At 54.2% G+C, this 17,116-nt stretch overlaps 8 protein-coding genes across 8 annotated transcripts in view; 4 read left to right on the top strand and 4 right to left on the bottom strand.

Moving 5' to 3' along the window:
- Positions 1-1,113, top strand: part of VDBG_03180 (quinate permease) — a gene marked incomplete at both ends in the record, with an annotated part of 1,753 nt that extends 640 nt beyond the window's left edge. The window contains 2 exons of the mRNA XM_003006995.1: positions 136-897; positions 956-1,113. Coding sequence (XP_003007041.1) covers positions 136-897; positions 956-1,113 — 920 coding nt within the window. The remainder of the gene's footprint in view (positions 1-135; positions 898-955) is intronic.
- Positions 1,114-1,514: 401 nt separating this feature from the next.
- VDBG_03179 (feruloyl esterase B) lies at positions 1,515-2,917 on the bottom strand (the record flags this gene model as incomplete). Its single annotated transcript, XM_003006994.1, has 2 exons — positions 1,515-1,562; positions 1,664-2,917. 2 exons carry the CDS (start codon positions 2,915-2,917, stop codon positions 1,515-1,517), a joined length of 1,302 nt encoding a protein of 433 aa, XP_003007040.1.
- Positions 2,918-4,262: 1,345 nt separating this feature from the next.
- VDBG_03178 (glutathione S-transferase) lies at positions 4,263-5,554 on the top strand (the record flags this gene model as incomplete). Its single annotated transcript, XM_003006993.1, has 3 exons — positions 4,263-4,278; positions 4,502-5,310; positions 5,360-5,554. The coding sequence occupies 3 exons, from the start codon at positions 4,263-4,265 to the stop codon at positions 5,552-5,554; spliced, it is 1,020 nt and encodes a 339-aa protein (XP_003007039.1).
- Positions 5,555-5,820: 266 nt separating this feature from the next.
- VDBG_03177 (glycosyl hydrolase) lies at positions 5,821-8,003 on the bottom strand (the record flags this gene model as incomplete). Its single annotated transcript, XM_003006992.1, has 3 exons — positions 5,821-5,972; positions 6,030-7,431; positions 7,482-8,003. 3 exons carry the CDS (start codon positions 8,001-8,003, stop codon positions 5,821-5,823), a joined length of 2,076 nt encoding a protein of 691 aa, XP_003007038.1.
- Positions 8,004-9,000: 997 nt separating this feature from the next.
- VDBG_03176 (mannan endo-1,4-beta-mannosidase) lies at positions 9,001-10,670 on the bottom strand (the record flags this gene model as incomplete). Its single annotated transcript, XM_003006991.1, has 5 exons — positions 9,001-9,066; positions 9,127-9,318; positions 9,371-10,007; positions 10,170-10,428; positions 10,496-10,670. The coding sequence occupies 5 exons, from the start codon at positions 10,668-10,670 to the stop codon at positions 9,001-9,003; spliced, it is 1,329 nt and encodes a 442-aa protein (XP_003007037.1).
- A 1,829-nt stretch (positions 10,671-12,499) lies between these two features.
- On the top strand, positions 12,500-12,949 carry VDBG_03175 (predicted protein; the record flags this gene model as incomplete). The annotated part of the gene is made up of 1 exon (XM_003006990.1): positions 12,500-12,949. The coding sequence occupies one exon, from the start codon at positions 12,500-12,502 to the stop codon at positions 12,947-12,949; it is 450 nt and encodes a 149-aa protein (XP_003007036.1).
- Positions 12,950-13,047: 98 nt separating this feature from the next.
- Positions 13,048-13,918, bottom strand: VDBG_03174 (glycosyl hydrolase family 43 protein; the record flags this gene model as incomplete). The annotated part of the gene is made up of 2 exons (XM_003006989.1): positions 13,048-13,419; positions 13,478-13,918. 2 exons carry the CDS (start codon positions 13,916-13,918, stop codon positions 13,048-13,050), a joined length of 813 nt encoding a protein of 270 aa, XP_003007035.1.
- A 2,541-nt stretch (positions 13,919-16,459) lies between these two features.
- On the top strand, positions 16,460-16,915 carry VDBG_03173 (secreted glucosidase; the record flags this gene model as incomplete). The annotated part of the gene is made up of 1 exon (XM_003006988.1): positions 16,460-16,915. The coding sequence occupies one exon, from the start codon at positions 16,460-16,462 to the stop codon at positions 16,913-16,915; it is 456 nt and encodes a 151-aa protein (XP_003007034.1).
- Between the last annotated feature and the right edge of the window lie 201 nt (positions 16,916-17,116).

Below are 17,116 nucleotides of genomic sequence, written 5' to 3'. Positions count from 1 at the left end.
ATCGACGTTGCATCCAAAGGCCCAATGGATCATCCCCCTCGCTCGTGCAGCTGGTTCCCGGTGTCGGTCTATTCTTCGGCATGTGGTGGTGTCCCGAGTCTCCCCGCTGGCTCGCCAGAGGTGACGACTTTGAAGGCGCCGAGCGTATCCTCTGCAGACTACGCGGCCTCGACCGCGACCACGAATACGTCCGCCGCGAGATGGGCGAGATCCGCCAGCAGGTTGAGGAGCGATCGACCATGCGCATGAGCAAGAAGCAGCAGTTCAAGAAGCTTTTCCAGAAGGGCACACGAAACCGCATGGGCATCGGCATGGCGCTCATGTTCCTCCAGAGTTTCACCGGCGTCAACATCATCACCTACTACGCACCCCGTATCTTCGAGACGCTTGGCGTGTCCGGTACTTCGCTGCGCCTGTTCTCGACCGGCTTCTACGGCATTGCCAAGACGCTCGGCATGATCTGCTTTACCTTCTACGTCGTCGAAAAGGTCGGTCGTCGCAAGGGCCTCATCTGGGGTGCCGCGCTCGGCTGCATTCCCATGTGGTACATTGGCGGCTACGTTATGAGGGCCGATCCCGCTGGCGCTGCTGCTGCCGGCGTCGTCAACCGCGATGCCTGGGGCTACCTCGCCATGGTCTGCGTCTATGTCAACGGCTTCATCATTTGTGCCACGTGGCAAGGCATCACCTGGACTTATTGTTCCGAGATCTTCCCCCTCGACATCCGTATGCTCTGCGTCGCCATCACCACCGCCGACACCTGGCTCGGTTCCTTCATCATTGCGCGCTCGACGCCCTACATGATTTCTGACCTCGGCTATGGTGCCTATTTCTTCTTCAGCGCCATTCTTGTCTGCATGGGTATTTGGGCCTTCATTTTCGTTCCTGAGACCAAGGGTAAGCTGTTCCACCTCCTCGCGTTGTACCATTACTCGGTGCTAACTTTGACCTCCAGGAATTACTCTCGAGGAGATGGATGCTCTCTTCATGAAGCCCATGCACAAGGCCGTCTGGGCCCAGCTGCGCGGCAAGGAGCTCGTGCCCGAGCGAACCGACTCCGTCTCCGACGAGAAGAAGTACATCGAGTCAGAGCAGTTCGAGAGGAAGGAGTAACACAATCCTCCGTGAAAATGGTAGGAATAGGTAGCGCTGGCGGAGGCAGCGCGTGTTTGAGTTTTATTGCGAGATCTGTGAACGAGCCACGACAGAGCTAGGTAGTCGGATATACACAGCACTGCCAGTAACGGGCGGTGCGTAACGAAGAAATGAGGAAATACTTCAGAATGTACAACACGACAGCCACGTGACTTCACATCTACTGAACACACGCCCAGCTATTCTCATCCTTGACGTCGCCGGGACCCTGATACACGTTGCGCGCGGGCCAGCGGCAGTGTCGCCGTTTGTAATCGACCTCAGCACTCTGCGTACCGTTGATAGAGGCAGTTCCGACCACATACTCCGGCGCGATGCCCTTCTCCACCCATTGCACCATGGCCATCAGAACGTTCTCTTCAGGCTCGAGGCTGGCTGGCGGGGTGAATCCTCCGTTGCCGATGTTGCTGGCACCAGGTCCACCGAAGCAGTGTGCCATGCCCGAAACGCGGAAGAAGCGATAAAACTCATCCAACTCTGGAGGAGAAAGCCCCATGGTTTGCGAAACATGCTTGTAGTATCGAGGTGAGTTCTCGCTGGTGATGATACCATCAGTCAAGCCGTGGTAGTGAAGCAGCTTGCCGCCCTTCCTCTGGAACGCCGAAAGGTCGCCCTCCCACGTGTCAATGTTGAAGAGGTTGAGGTGCGAAGCGACAGTAAAGTCCTCCCTATTCAACGTCAGGGGATCCCAGCTCGAGTCGTTGAAGACAGCGTACTTCCACCAGTCTGACGCACCAAAAGGTTTGCCGTTGAACATGGCGAAGACAGCCTCGGTGGACTCGCCGCCGGGTTGCATGCCAGGATAGACAAAGCTCCCTTCAACGTCGCGTAGAGGAGAGTAGATGCTTCGCACCGTATTTGCTTGTGTTTGCGTCAGGCACATTGGGCTATTTTGACCCTTGGCGCAGAGTAGACCAGATGGACCATAGTTGCAAAGGTCTGGAGATTCCAGAATCCCATCGACAGCGCCGTCAAGGTGATCGCACTGCTTCAGAATGTCCTTCGCGATCAAGGGCCATACACTAAATGGCACAAAGGTATCGGCGGTCGGTGGACCGGTCAAAGGATAGAAGAATGAACTCCAGGACGTGAGATTGTTGAAAGAAAATGCCGGAGCGCCTGCAACGATGCCGTCAAAATCGTCAGGGAAGCTCTGGGCCTCCTTGAAACCCTGACGTCCACCCGTAGAGCAGCCTAGGTAGTAGCTTTTTGTGTGGGATCTGCCATAGAAGGTTCTGGAGACTTGCTTGCCGTGGACGACACCAGTATGTAGCGCACGGTAGGCATAGTCCTCGACAACATCAAGCTGAGTAAATGTCGATCCATCTCCGCCGTCGTGTCCGTTGTTAGTACCGACAGTTGCAAAACCTAGTGAGGCGGCGTACTGGATGTCTTCGTATTGAATGCACCCTCCCAGACCACCATTGCCGGTACTCAGAAATCTCCCAGACCAGTCCAGCGGCAGCCAAGTCTCCATTTTGATACTCGATTGAGCAGAGGTTGCCACCTCGGCCGTAACACGGCAGAGATCGACGGTAACATTCTGAGAGGTGCGACCACAGCTTGACACGGCATTTGGGAAGAGGAGTGTAGTTCCTGCAGGCACAAATTCCGCTGATGTGGTGTTGGAGTTTGGAATCTTGAGAAATGCTGGCAAGTTCCGACATCGTTCCTTAAATGCAGCGGCAGTATTGATAGGGGGGTTGCATGTCGCTTCTGCCAACCCAACCAACGGGAGGATTAGGTGACCAGATCGAACCATGCTGCCTAAGCTGTTTTAAAAGAATGAATTGATTTTCAGGGTTGATCTTAAGCCTGAGCAAAGAGATGGGTAGAGAGTTATATGCGAAATGGCATACACCAGGAGCAGGCAAATCACTTGGCATCCGAAAAGATACTGCCTTTATATCACTGGTAGTCCCATGTTAACCCGGCATATCATTTGATCAACCAGAAGTGTCAGGTACTTCATATGGATTGCCTTGTGTCTATGCTAAGTCTCGGGAGAAATTGGAAGGGGCGTTTTTGGAAGCGGGGATTTGGCTGACGACGCCCTGGTTCGGTAGTTGCAATTTGGCGGCAGCACTGCTCAATCAGGCTAGGGCGAGTTTCGTGTGTTGCTGGCGGTCAATACCCCACGGCAAGCTAAACTCAGTGGAGTTTCGTTGGAGTCCCCAATAATTACTCCGAAAACAAAGGAATGGGCATGGAGGAGAACCCCCTACTGGAGGCTTGTGTTCACATGATGTTCCCGTAACACTTGGTAGGGGGGTTGGCTACCCGAGCCTCCTCATGGACTGATACGACTTCTCTTAGATGACAACCAAACTGCGCTTGATTCACGATTCGATGGACCGAACAGCTGGGTAGACGAATCTTTCAGACATGGCTTTGGTTGAGCAAGAAGAGCGGTGCTACTGCAGCTGCAATCGAGGGTTCTCGCCCAGACACTGACACAAACCGGGGCTTTTTCTTCTCACGTCATGACATGCAGTGTGCCATGACTCGAGACGTGCGGAGATCAGTATGCATCTCACAGACCAGGGCTCAATAGCACATATGATAGCATGGGCCGTAGCCGTCACAAAATTGGACAATTACATTTGGTTTGGCTGCAAGCCACGATACTGCTTTCGTAGCCAGACTCGGCATGTGCAGCAACATATAACGTAGAAATCGGCAGTCGTGGTCCAACGGATTCAGCCGAAAGCGAATCCGACTCAACGAGGGGTAGAAAGTCCGGGGAAGCCAAGTCGTTCGGTAATTGCGGCAGAAATCCAGCCACTATTGGCACGATCTCAATAGGGCTGTCGCTGCGCATCGAAATCAACAGAGTGCATCCAGTCCTTCGATGAGCGGGGTTGGTAAGACACGACCTTTACGTGACATTGACCGATTTGTCAGGTAATTCGCTGCGATCCCTGGACATCACGATTGAACTGCTACATAAACGCACATAATAAGCCAGGATTTCACAGCAGACACACTCAATTACGAGCGCATATCATGCCAATCAAACCTTTAAAGTATCATCAGGCATTGCTCACTGGCTTATAGTAATGGCCTCAATTTATCGGAGCAGCTTTACGAGTTTTAGATGCCTCATAATGGACACAGTATGTAGTAAATTTCGATCATTTTCTTTTCTTTCTTTGTTGATAGATTTAGTGGTGGGATGAAATCGCGGCGGGCCGTGTGGCAGTGCCACGTCTCCAATGAACACACTTCAACCCAATGTCCTACCCTGCGTGCTATGATTGATTTTGGGCTTGCATACCTCTCATCCGGTTCGGAGTAGAGACCTCTCCATCAGAAACAAGGTTACACAATTTTGACGTCAAAATAGGGCAACCCGAGGCAGCGACAGTCGACTCCGGGTACATGACATCACTTCCGGCGCCTTACCCCACACTATGGTCGGCAATGCTTCAGCCGCTTTCGGCGTCGGACTCAGACTTCGCACACGACGTCCTGTTAGCATCCAAATTTCAACTCAATCTGTCTCTTCATCGATTGATACGATACCAGAAACCACGATCCACGTACAAGAATTATGTCTGTTACATCTCCATCTGCGAAGCGAACGAGACGGCCAAGGATGTCTCCTACAACCTCGTCTACTGGCCTGGCGTTCCCGGGCGGGGAGAGCATGTTCGCCTCGTCCTTGAAGAAGCTGGAGCCTCATACACAGACACAGCAGCAGCTGAGAATGGAGTCGACGAGGTGTTGAAGCATACCGCCGACACCAACACAGGAGACGCCTCGAATCCTCCTCCTTTCGCACCGCCAATCCTGATACACGGCGACCTTCTCATCGCACAGGTGCCCAACATTCTCCAGTATCTCGGAGTCCGTCACGGCCTAGCCCCCAAGCCCGGAGATGAGAATGACGGAGTTTATCACGTCAACCAGCTGGCTCTAACGGCTCTAGATGGCCTGAGCAACGAGGTCCACGACACACATCACCCCATCGCTATGGGCCTCACTTATGAGGACCAGAAGGAGGAATCGAAGAAAAGGGCAAAGGATTACGTTGAAACCAGACTTCCTAAGTTCCTTGGCTACTTTGAGCGCGTGCTGAAGGGTGAGGCCAGTGGAGAGGGACCGTGGCTATATGGCGGATCGCTCACGTACGCTGATCTGGTCTTATTCCAGGTGGGTTCAATTTCGTTAGACCGAAATCCGGCTGCTAATCGTATGTCAGTGCATTGACGGCGTCAAATTCGCCTTCCCCAAGGCATTGACCAAACTGCAGGACAGTAACAAATACAATGGAGTTTTCAAGCTCTACGATGCTGTCAAGGAACGCCCCAACATCAAGGAATACCTTTCAAGTGAGAGAAGGCAGAAGTACGCAGACGGCATCTACAGGCACTACCCAGAGCTCGACTCAGAGTAGCATGACCAAGGCTTCTGGCCCCAAATCAGTAGACTCAAAGTTCCATTGCACACGTGCACACGTAGCCTACCCATTTAATTCGCTAAATAATGGGACAACAACGTCCAGGCTACTCTAGCTATGCTTCCTTTCGATGTATTTCAGTTTCTGGGACTGGCGATAGACAAGTGCCTTACTAGACTTTAGCATGGCAACCTTGTAAAGGGATGGTCATGACAAAGTAGAAAGTCGCTCAATGTCTGTCCCAATAAATTGATGCAATCTCCCTAGCCACCATCGACGAGTTTCATCTTGCCAATTATACCCTCAAAACTTCCACCGCCAATAGTTTTCAGAGGCGCCTCGATGCCAATATATGTCCACACATTCTTGTCCCCCTCCCAGCCAAGTATTGTCAGAAACTCCATCGGCCCCTCACCTACATCGAGATACGTACTTTTGCCTTTCCCTGCGAGACTTGCCTCTGTCCACTCACCTATAGGGAACGTATAATTCAAGGCATACGCACTCTCTCCCGAGAATAGCATCACAGCGTTCGAGGTGCCATTGCCGAACCATAGTTCGCTATCTCTGCCTCTCAGAATAGGTCCCTTGGCGTCACTGGTTGGTTTGATTCTGAAGCTCAGAGTATAGTTTCGACCTTTAGAGTCGAGGGGCGTAGTCACTTCGCACCCAGGCTGTAGAATGATGCCTTCGCCTGAATTGGAGCATGTCGAATCCGCATGGTAGTTGTTTCCAGACGCATCTTTGTACTTGCCGTTGCAGCGACGACCTTTGACAAAGTCGTAATCCAGAATGGTAGGGCCGACTGAGGGAATACGCCGATCAAGGTTCTGTCCAGGAGCGTGGGGCTGGAGGACAGTATACAAGTCGGCATAGTCTTCGCGAGAGAGCCTGCTGCCCCACTGCTGATTTGCTACTGCTGCAATGCCGTCTTTCCATTGGTAGTAGGCCTCGAGGACTGTTGTCGCGTTCGGTCCGAAGTCGTTCCATTGGGCAGCAATGTGGCCTAGAATATTTGGATCGTCAAGAGGAGCATTGTTGGTCGCATTATTGTTATCGAAGATGTTCGGATAATACGGGCCACCCTCGGGATTGCCGCCGAAGATGAAATCAAGGTTGAGCTCTTGAGGGTACGGCTCCGACCACTTACCCACTATGTAGGCTCGGTCGCCGGAGTTGAGAACCTTGTAGCCATTTTGAAGGAAGTCCCAGCGTGGGTTGGCTTCCCAGGGTGCCCAGTGCTGGATAGAGACCTCTTTATCTGTGTTGCCACCCTGGCGGGGAGGGAAAGTTCCCCAAATCCTGGTTTGCTTGCCAGACTTCGCAACGATGAAGTCGTTGATCTCCTGGACGAAGTGGGTGTATTCGGAGGCCAGAAACTCGTCCGACAGTGTTGGGTGGCGATATTCGTCAGCTCCCATGTGAACAACCTTTGTGTGGAACCATGGTAGAAAGACCTCCCAGATCGCCTTGACGGTCGGTATTGTATCCGGGTGTGATATGTTGAGCAGACTCATGTCAGTCGGAAGAGCAATTTTAGGCTTCCATTGAGAGATGACCAAAGCATGCCCTGGCGCTTCAATCTCAGGAAGAATTGTCACTCCACGAGAAGCGCAGGTGTACTGCAGGCGATCAAACTCCTCCCGAGTGTAAGATTCATTCCGGCGGGTGTTGAGGCCTTCTACAGCTGGATTATCCGACCAAAGTCGGAAGGCGGCATAGAGCCCCTGCTGGTGCTCGTAGCTATACAATCGGACGTTGTTCCAAAGGTTGTCGCTAAGGTGCATGTGCCAGGTATTCTGCTTGTAAAAAGACATGTACGCGCACATTTCCTCCAAAAACTCAATCGGGTAATAGTGTCGGGCGACGTCAAGCTAGAAATAACATCAGCAAGGAGAGCATCATATTGGCCATCAGCACCCACCATCATCCCCCGCGTGGCCCAGCCAGGGTTATCTACGACCCGCCCAAGGGGAGCCGTCTCAGTGCCATTTGCCACAAGATGTTGAAGGAGTGTACGGGTGCCCCACCAAACACCGAGTGGGCTTGCACCGGTTATGGTAATGCCAGTAGAAAAGAATTCCAGCGAATAGCCCTCTGATGTAGGTCGCCCAGCTACGTCGAGAAAGTCGCTTGGGTCTCCTATGGTTAAAAAAATAGCTGATAAGTTAGTTGAACTGGCAATTTCAACTGACAGTCTCCAATCGAGAACCGAAGCTAAATCCTGCGAGAATGTGTCGGCGAACTCCGTGAGTGTTGGAGGGATAAGTGTTGCGCCGTTCTCATCGCGAGAATTTGCAAACCTGTTATCAACAATGATATTGGACAGGCCCAACACATCCAAAGTCCCATCGCCTGTCGAGCTGAAATCGACACTAGGAATAACGGAGAGCTGGGCACAGATTGCTTGGATGAAAGCTAAGATCACCAGGCTGATGATGTCCATGTTGATTTGCTATTTCCTGAAGCTGGCAACCAGGACCTTAACAAACGTCTAGCGGACTTTAGCGTTTTTATCATTACGAGATCTGAACCCCAGCCTTGGCATAGCGTCGCCATTCCTGATTCGGGCTTTGATTTCCAGCGGAAAGACGTGAAGAACAGAACTTGTGGCGACGTCAATGAGTCGTAGTCCAAGCTGCACCCAGCAATAAAACAGAGGTCACGTAGCAATGCGCTTGAAGATAAAGCTCCACGGGCGACAAGTGGTCTCCAACAACCGAGCAGCCGCATCGGCAACGTTGCAAGTGCACCTAACCTGTTGACAGACGGCGAAGCACGCAGATGCTACTGCGGATCCAGCTGGAGATGCGCCGTGGCCGTTGAGTACTCGATGCGCCTGGGTAGGAAACCCGATTCCAAGGCCAGTGCTGGGTTCATACTTGTGATAAGGTTAGGTAGGGTGAAGATCATCGCTGGTTATAGGTGGTGTCGCTGCATGAATCTCCATTCCGGTCACGACCTAACAGGGTATAATTCCGGGAAAGCATGGGATGCCCTTGCTGAGCCTTGGCTACCCCTCACGAGCAGGCGGAGGTCAGTATATGGCGGGATCAGCACAGCTGAGACTTCGTGGGCTGGGCGTCTGCAATCGCTCGTCGTGATGCAGACCGATCTCGAGGCGCAACCTTGTACTGCCTTCGAACTAGAGATGTGTCCTCTACACTAGGCCATGGAGAACGAATCAGGCGCCCATACGAGGGGAAAGGACGCTCAAACGTTTCTTCATCAATAGTGCATATTGATTATCTACAGGGGATGAGCAGGTACACGTCAATTCTGTGTCTTACTTGCTGTCTGGATATATCCAGACACAAGTGCTGCTGAGATGCTAAGTCCAATTGCTCCCACATCCGTGGCTTGGCCACTATATGAATGAGAACAGACGCGCACTTGCGATACAATCAGGAGACAGGCCATACCTTCATCCAAGGGTGGAGCGTTCAGCTATGTGCTGCCTGCCATCCTTGGATTTCGCTCAGCGTCAGAACATAATCGCTGCCGTAAACCTGTGTATCGCTGTTAGCAAAGCGTTCAGCAATTCTGCAGCTCTTTCGGCCAATTCTTACCTCACGAAGAACATCGAGGCTGTTCCACGCAGGATCGTTGATGAAGGGCGAGGTCCACACGGCGAACCATAGCCAGTGAGCCTCGTAAAGTTGTAGAAGATCGGGAAGCGGCGCGGCGCCAACCTCCGATGCCGCAATCAGCTTCTTATCGTTGCCTAGCTCGACGAGTTGATTGTACAAGCCGGACATGGGCTGTGACGTCAATTAGCCTGGTTTCTCTCCCGCTTGCAGTTCTTCAACTTACGCCGTTGCCCTGGGAGTAGACGTCTGCGCTGAGGATGTCGATCGTCGCGTCACCTGGGTACCAGTCCGCCTCAACAGAGTTCCACACCCAGATCAAGTTGTTGATACCGTGGTGGTTGACGAGGCGCTCATACAGAATGTTCCACAGCTTCTTGACGGGCTCGGGGCCCTGGGCACCCCACCAGAACCACTTGCCCTCGGCCTCGTGAAGTGGGCGCCAGAGTACGGGAACACCGGCATCCTCGACCCTCTTGAGTTGAACAGCGATGGCATCAATGTCACGGATCAGAAGCGTGTAGTTGGCGTTGGTTGTGTCGGCCAAAGCAGTAGCCACGTTGAAGTCAGTGGCAGCCGTGTAGAAACCGCTCCACCAGCGTTGCTCCGGGGTGTCGTACAAACCAACGGGCGCGTTCCAGTGCCAAAGCACCGAGACAATACCGCCGCGGTTGTGGAACTCGATGGCGTCCTCGACAGTGGTAGCGACCTGGCCCTGACGCTCGACACGGGAAGGAGAGTAGTCCATGAGGTCAACCGCGAGAAGAGCCGGGGTCTCGCCAGTCTGCTGCTGGAGCCAGTCGGCCCATTCGAGCTCCTGTTGACCTGAGAGGATCTTCTTGCCGTAGATGGAGCGGAGGTAGCTGTAGAGGGCCTTGGTCGGGGCGTCGGCATTGGGGTTCACGAGGTTGGCGTTGACGTTGTGCGGTCCGCGAGGGGCAGTGGGTGCAATGGTGATCGAGTCGATGAGGTACCTATCTATCTGCTTAGTGCCAGACACCATCAAGAGATCGGATGGGACTTACCATCCCCAGTGGGTCAGGATGTCAATAGTGTTGTCGCCAGCATTCAAAAGCACCTGTCCGCCAGCAGCATTCTGGAAGTCGGTGGTCTCGGGAAGGTAGACCTGCTCAGTGCCGCCGTTGTTGAGGACAATGTTGGTATACTTGTTGCCGTAGATACCGGCGTAGCGGATGGTAAGGTCGTAGAGGCCTTGCTTTGCGCTCGTAACAGTGAAGGTGAGCTTGTCGTTGGGTCCCTCGAAGCCAGTTACGTAGCCAGTGCCTGAGGCATCGTGTCAGCAGAAGAATCCTGTCTACTCTCTATTCCTAAGTGGAAGGCATCTGCTCACCAGTGAAACCAGCGAGTTCCGTCGCGACCCTTGTGCTGCCGACCAGTGTAGCATCTTCGGCCTCATACACTTTTGTCGCGTTCCCCGTGCCAGGCTCCTCGGGCTGCTGAGGGCATCGCTTGACGATTGCCGCCGCGGCGAGCGCGAATTGGAGGTAGAAAGCAATTGACCGCATGGCTCAGTGGTGAAATCGACTCGTCAAGTCTGGTTCGGCTAGAAGATCCGTCCCTGCACCCCGGGCTTGGGTGGCAGTAGGCCGCCCGTCTACCAGCCTGTCCTTATATGCCATGGAACGAGATGGCGCGATGGGGTGCGTGGTAATTAGCTCAGAGATCATCTGCAATTATTAGAAAACGGGCGGGACGTCGGACCCGGGCGCGGATTCGGCTGTCGCGGAGGGGGAGGCTCCGGCACACTGGGCAGCGGGTGCTGGGGTGATGCGGGGATGCGATGATGAAAACGCACGGAAGTCGCCCAAATAAGGTTGATTTCGAGCTCGAAAGAGGGTCTGTCAATTAAAAGTGATCCGCTTTGTGCCTGTCATGGCCACGGAGCCGTCTGCCGTCGGGGTTGTCGGATGCTGAGTCGCGAGGTCTCGGCATTGTGTAACACTGGTCGTGCACGTCAGGTCCCATCATACGGATCACTATTGAAGATCTTCTATAATCAAAACACTGCCACCCGTCCTCTCTCATGCGAGGAAGATTCCTCGTCATCATGCGACGCTCTACTTAGAGTCCAATGTGCCGGATGGCAATGATGGCCCCAGCCACCACCCCCTACATTCGATCATGCTGATTCTTTTTTTAAAAGGACCGAAATCACATTTTCACCCTTGCTCAAGCTAATTGCTATGGGGATACTGATTGCTTGATATGCCGGCCTCCATCACGAGCTATGCGCACCCGTTTGCACGTCGAGCGCCTTGTTCTGCTGGCCTTGTATTCGACTAATACGCGACTGTACAATCCCCTTCTCAACACGCCACGAATGAAAGCCTAGGTTGATGGATCAATCATATCGTTGTCCTCGTATGACTTTGTATATGACTCAAGTCGAAGTAAATGACGGAATGCAGTCTAATCCACTCGTCCGCGAATGCTTTCTATGCTCCAGCGTTGTCTCGCTGACCGTTGACACCCTCGTCACCTGTGTGTAAATCAACCTTGATTATTAGCCTATGAGAAGATCTAAGACAAATGACGCTTAGCTTTATGAGCAGACTCGGTGGTCGTTTGACAATGCCTTCATTGCGAGATCAGGACATTGTTTGGGCCTTCAAACGCTTCCGCGACTAGTTCACAAGCCTGCGCAGGCCGCGAGGCCCTTGATACTTGAAGCTCAGGCAACGTCATGCATCAGATTCATGTTCCAAGTCTGTAGAGGGGGAGAGACCCTACGGTCCTTATCCGGTATGAGTATATGCAGATCGTGTAGCAACATGAATCGTTCCTCTACTGTCTGTGTCATCGTCATATCTCATTACCGCCCCGGCCCCAAAAGAAAGGTTTCCTCCTACAATGAAGGTTGTTGCAAACCGCTCATACATAAGGGCACGATTCGTGATTCAATAGCACGTCATCCATCGGCATCAGGGTCAATTGCTTGCAAGAATGATGCAAACCAATCCCACCGACCCAACTCTATGACTTCGGATGCACTGGTCCAATCTGACTTAGGCCCCCGCAGGCTATCAAGGCCATGTTGTCAGCTTCAGCGGGCTTAGCCGTGCATCTTAGTCAGCCCGAGAGAGAATGAACTTCAGCTCCTGAAGCCATGATAGTGCGTCAAAGAGGGGCCATTGCAAACCAATCACAGCTAGGCCCTCATTGCATTGCTGTCTCCCTCCTGGTACACAGATACCGAGGTATAAAGTCGCAGTACCCCAGCTCCTGGCGACAGAGCTGAAACTGCGTTGTCAACCTACAGTCACTAACCAACGCTTGCTCTGCGTCTTCGTCCGCTTTCGAAGACCGCTTCTCGCTGAACAGTGCAGCGAACCACATGGCTTCCGCATCAGCCCCCGCGCAAGGATTCCCTGGCGTTCCCTTTGAAAGAGTCGTCGGGGAAACCTGGAAAGTCAATCCGATGCCGAATCCTATCGTTTCAAAGTGGACACTGGACCTCTCACAGAGCGACGTCACCAAACTCCTAAAGGGGTTTCAGCCGCTCTCCATGGAAGATCGCTGGATGAGCCGGGCAGAAGGACCAGATGCCGACGGCATCTTCCTGGTGTCACTTTATCGCAGCTGGACCGCGAATCAGCAATTTCAGATCAAGGGCCGAATCTTGTCTCGGCAGGATGCACAGTCAAAGGGTTCCGGCTACCGGGCTCAGATCGAGGAGTTGACTTGGGATAATGGCCAGGCGACCTCGACAGAGGCAGCGGCCAAGGACATGGCGATCTCCGTCATGAGGTGGATTCTCGAGTGTGACCTGGAGCACCTGTCTTAGAGGCGCGCTTCGCTGAGGTGTGTGTCTCGTATGAATTCGCACATGCTGGCTTGAATAGGTTGCGGTCTATTTACAATGTTCCGACGAGCAAATGCATCTCATGCCTGCTCTCCGCTGGGAGGCACCTGGACCTCACCGATGGGGCGCGGCTCCCCAAAGCTTGGCACGTTGTTCTCGTCAAAGGTGACAATGTGAGCCGATGTGAACCTATCCCCTCCGCAGGAACCACCAGCCTGCTTCGTGGCGTGGAAAGCGTTCCAAATCTCTGTGCCATCGGGAGACGTGAAAAATGAGTTGTGCGCCGTGCCGTAAAGACCGTTGGCCTGTGCGAAGACCGGGCCCGTCTTGTCCCAAGATGAGGCCAGCAGAGGGTCACCACCGTTCCAGTGGAGGAGACCCAGGGAGTAATTGGGCGTTCCGCAGTTGGACCCAGAGTAGCAAAGCCAGAGATCGTCCCCATGAACAAGGGGCTGGATAGGGGTCAGCTGATGGGTCGTGGTGGTGTCGGGGTAGACTGCGAGCACTTACGTGAGGGGCCTCGTTGACACCGACCAAATCGGCCTGCGGAATCGAAGCTGCTCCCGTGACGTTCCGCTCCCACGGCTGATCAGGAATGGAAATGACATGCCACGCGCCGACCGTCCACTCGTGCGTGTCGAGCGTCGTGATGGCCAGTGCTTGGTTAAACTCTTTGTCACGAATACTCAGCACATGGTAGCGCCCGAAACCCGGTACCTCGAGAAAGGTGCCGTCGATGCTGAAGGCAAAGTTATCGTCGCGACCGCCGCGCTGCCCTTCAGGGGGGATCAGATCGGCGAGATGCTCAAACTCGCAGTCGTAAGGCCCGGCACTGTCGCAGCCCCGCAGGACCCTCGTGCTGCAGCTGTCACAGCAGGGCTGAGCCGAGTCGCAGCTCGAGTAGAACATGTACCAGACATTGTCAATCTGATGAAGCTCTGGGGCCCACATGTGGCGTTGCGCGTGGTGTTTGTGTCTGTCCATACTGTTCGCTGCTCGCCGTCGATCAGCCGTTGAGCGTCTTTGATCGACAATGGTTATCTTATCGTAGGAGGTGAATGTTCTGTGATGCGGTCAGCAAGCCGGTTTGCCGAGACCATGGGAAAAGTGAGAATCTTCGCCACAGGTAGTACCACTCCATCCTGCCCGTTACCCAGAGAAGGATCGGGGGCCGGAGCACGGATAGGGTTTTCAAAAGGCCAACGAGCTGCTCGCAAGGAGAAATGCTCTGGAATAGGGTTAATTTCCAGCTGGCGAACATGATTTATGGGGCTTGCGATGGGCGCTTCTACAGAGTTCGGCAACGAATGCACTGCCAAATGTTTGGTCAACTGCGGACGGAAGGAAAACATGGCCTTTTTAAGCATAGGTTCTCATCCAAAACTATTGCCACGACTCCGAACACAGCCAGGAATGCATCTCTCCCGCACCAATCTACGATGAGCGCTTCACATGGCCGGATCTTCACGATCTAAGCCCATAGGAGCCGAGTCGAGCTTCGCGGGGTAGGTGCAGGCCTTTGACGACAAAGCCAACCTCTCGACTCGAAGCAGACGCTGCATTTCGGCATTCGACCCAAAATGCGGGGGACAGTCGGAGTATTCTGGGGTAAAGGACGGCCTTGATCATCGCGCTACCTTGTAGGTCTCCATTCAGCTGGATGCGCGCCAATGGCATCAATGGCGATCCCTGCTGTCCTGCTGAATCGGTCTTGGCATCGTGCACGAGTTGTAGGTCTAATGGACACGTCGTTGATGACGTGAATGAGTGCAAAAGCGGTGCAAAATCTAGCTGTGCAAACTCTAGCCTTTGACTGCCCTGATACGGGTCTCGTCAAACAGAAGATGTTTATCGGTGCTGGGACCTGTATCGTTTCGAGAACACACATTCCCAGGCTCCAAGAATAGGGGCAACGTGATTACCTAAGGCACCTTAAGACGACGAGCAATGCGATGCCCAATAACAGGCTCAGACAGGGATTCAAAGTCGGAGTCTGAAACGAGGCATCGCCCAAGCTCCTTTTCCTAGGCCTCCGCATTGTCATGGCACGAGGCCACCGACTGATAAAGAGCGCATTGTCGGAAAGGAAGCGCCGCCGGTCCAGTTGGGGTGTCGAACTCTCAGATGCCAGTGCGCTACCCCTTTTGTCTCTTATTTGTCCCCGTGAAAGGATAGTTGGTGTATGGCCCTGGTTTGGCCTTGTGCTCGACCCACGTGCCCGGTAAACAAATGCCAACGGCGCATTCGGTTCTTTCGACTGCGGGTAAAGGGACAGTCTGCCATGCGAGCTGTAGAGTGTGCCATGCAACTCTGAGTCCACGATGCTAGCTCTCCTGGGGCTCGTACAGCCACAACCCCTTGGGTTCATCCGACTGACCCATCCCCATGCAAATCGAAGAGCACTGCGATTGTCTGGCATGTCATCCTGTCTTCGTCCGACAAGGAAATTCATGCGCGGACCAGGTTGGCATCGCTACCGAATCCACCAAAGCAATGTGACGCGAGGGAGCAATCTAGCTGACAGAAGCCCCGGCCTGGGCCTCCGTTAGCCGTCTATCATTGATGAAACCACTCTCGCTACCTTGGCATCTGCTGACTTACACTGTTGGGTAACGCTCTACAAGATAGCCTCATGAAAGGTCCTATCCAATCATCAGACGAACCTGTGCGCCCGGCGATGTGACTGACGGCTCCGAGACAGAAATTCCAAAGCGCCGGCTCGCCACGTCGCACGCACGCCGCCCAGCGCAACAAACTCCCGCAAGCCATGGCATGTATCGCCATCGCAATTGGCCACCCCCTGACGTTTCAACCACCTTGTTCATCACCCCACCACGACCACAAGCCCACCCCCCTTGTCCTGCCGCGTGCGTGCTCTTCGTCTTGCCTCGATCAGGCCCAGATCCGCTGGCGCTCTCCCGCTGTCCCTTGGCTCAGCACCTCCGAAGCCTGCCATTCGTCGATCCCCGTTTCACGCTCACCTCCCCGAGGGGCTTGTCTGCCGTGTCGCGGGGGTCCTCCGAGATGACTTTGCAATGCATCGGCCTGGGCTGGACTTGTTGGGCCAGGAAGAAAGGGAAGGGGGTTGAGAAATGCCACCTTGGGCGTTCCTGTTCGGGAGAGTGAAGCGTTTCCGCTGGCTTGGTCTGATCTGGCGTTTCGGCGGCATTGTCGTCGGTTGATTCTGTTTACACATATATATGGTGACCTCCATCTAGATGTCGGGGCGAATCCCCTACTTCGACCCTCGGATCTTTCATCCCATCCTCGTGTTCCGCTGGGCATCCTCACCGTCTCGAGCTCGCTGGACGTGCCATTCCTTTCACGTCGCGCCTGACATTCTTTTAAGCGCACCAAGTTGTGTATCCCCTTCATTTTCTTTTCTATTCCCTCACTCATTGCGTTTTGCCAGCCCAGATACCCTCTTGCGGCACTTGACCCTTCACCAAACCAACATTGCTCACTTTCAGCGTTCAACGAGCACCCGCCACTATGCGCTTCGTCCTCCTGCCAACGGTCCTGGCAGCCCTGCCCCTGGCGGCAGCCTGGACGGCGCCGACGTATGGCGGCTTCGAGCAGCTCTGGTCAGAAGAGTTCACAGGCGCGGCCGGCGACCGCGTCGACGGCAAGACGTGGAACTACATGACGGACATCCACGTCAACAACGAGCTGCAAAAGTACACCGAAGACTCACGCAACGTGCAAATCTCAGGCGGCGGCACCGTACAGCTCGTGCCGTGGCGCGACGCGCGCGGGCAGTGGACGAGCGGGCGCATCGAGAGCAAGTACGTCTTCACGCCGCAGGCGGGGCGCGTGACGTTCGCCGAGGCGACGCTGCGGTTCGGGGCCAACGACGTGGCGACGCGGCCAGGGGCTGTGGCCGGCTTTCTGGATGCTGGGGAACGCAATGCGGCAGGGCGTCGATTGTTTTTTTTTTTTTCAAATTAGACAACCCCGGGCGCGCCAGGGGGGGGGGTTGAGGTGGCGGGAAACGTCCAACTGGCGACCGCGGGGGGGGGGGGCCTTTTCCACCCCCCCGCAGGGGAATCGGGTCCCCAACGTTTTTGCGGGAGGGGAATGGGAATGCTTGGAAACCCCAAATTTCCCCGCCGGGGGGCCGGGATTTGGGGTCCCAAAAACATTCACTTG

Source organism: Verticillium alfalfae, genomic scaffold, assembly GCF_000150825.1.
Source record: "Verticillium alfalfae VaMs.102 supercont1.3 genomic scaffold, whole genome shotgun sequence".
NCBI classification, from domain to species: domain Eukaryota; kingdom Fungi; phylum Ascomycota; class Sordariomycetes; order Glomerellales; family Plectosphaerellaceae; genus Verticillium; species Verticillium alfalfae.
Note: the sequence above shows the minus strand (reverse complement) of the source record. Positions and strands in the feature narration are given on the sequence as shown.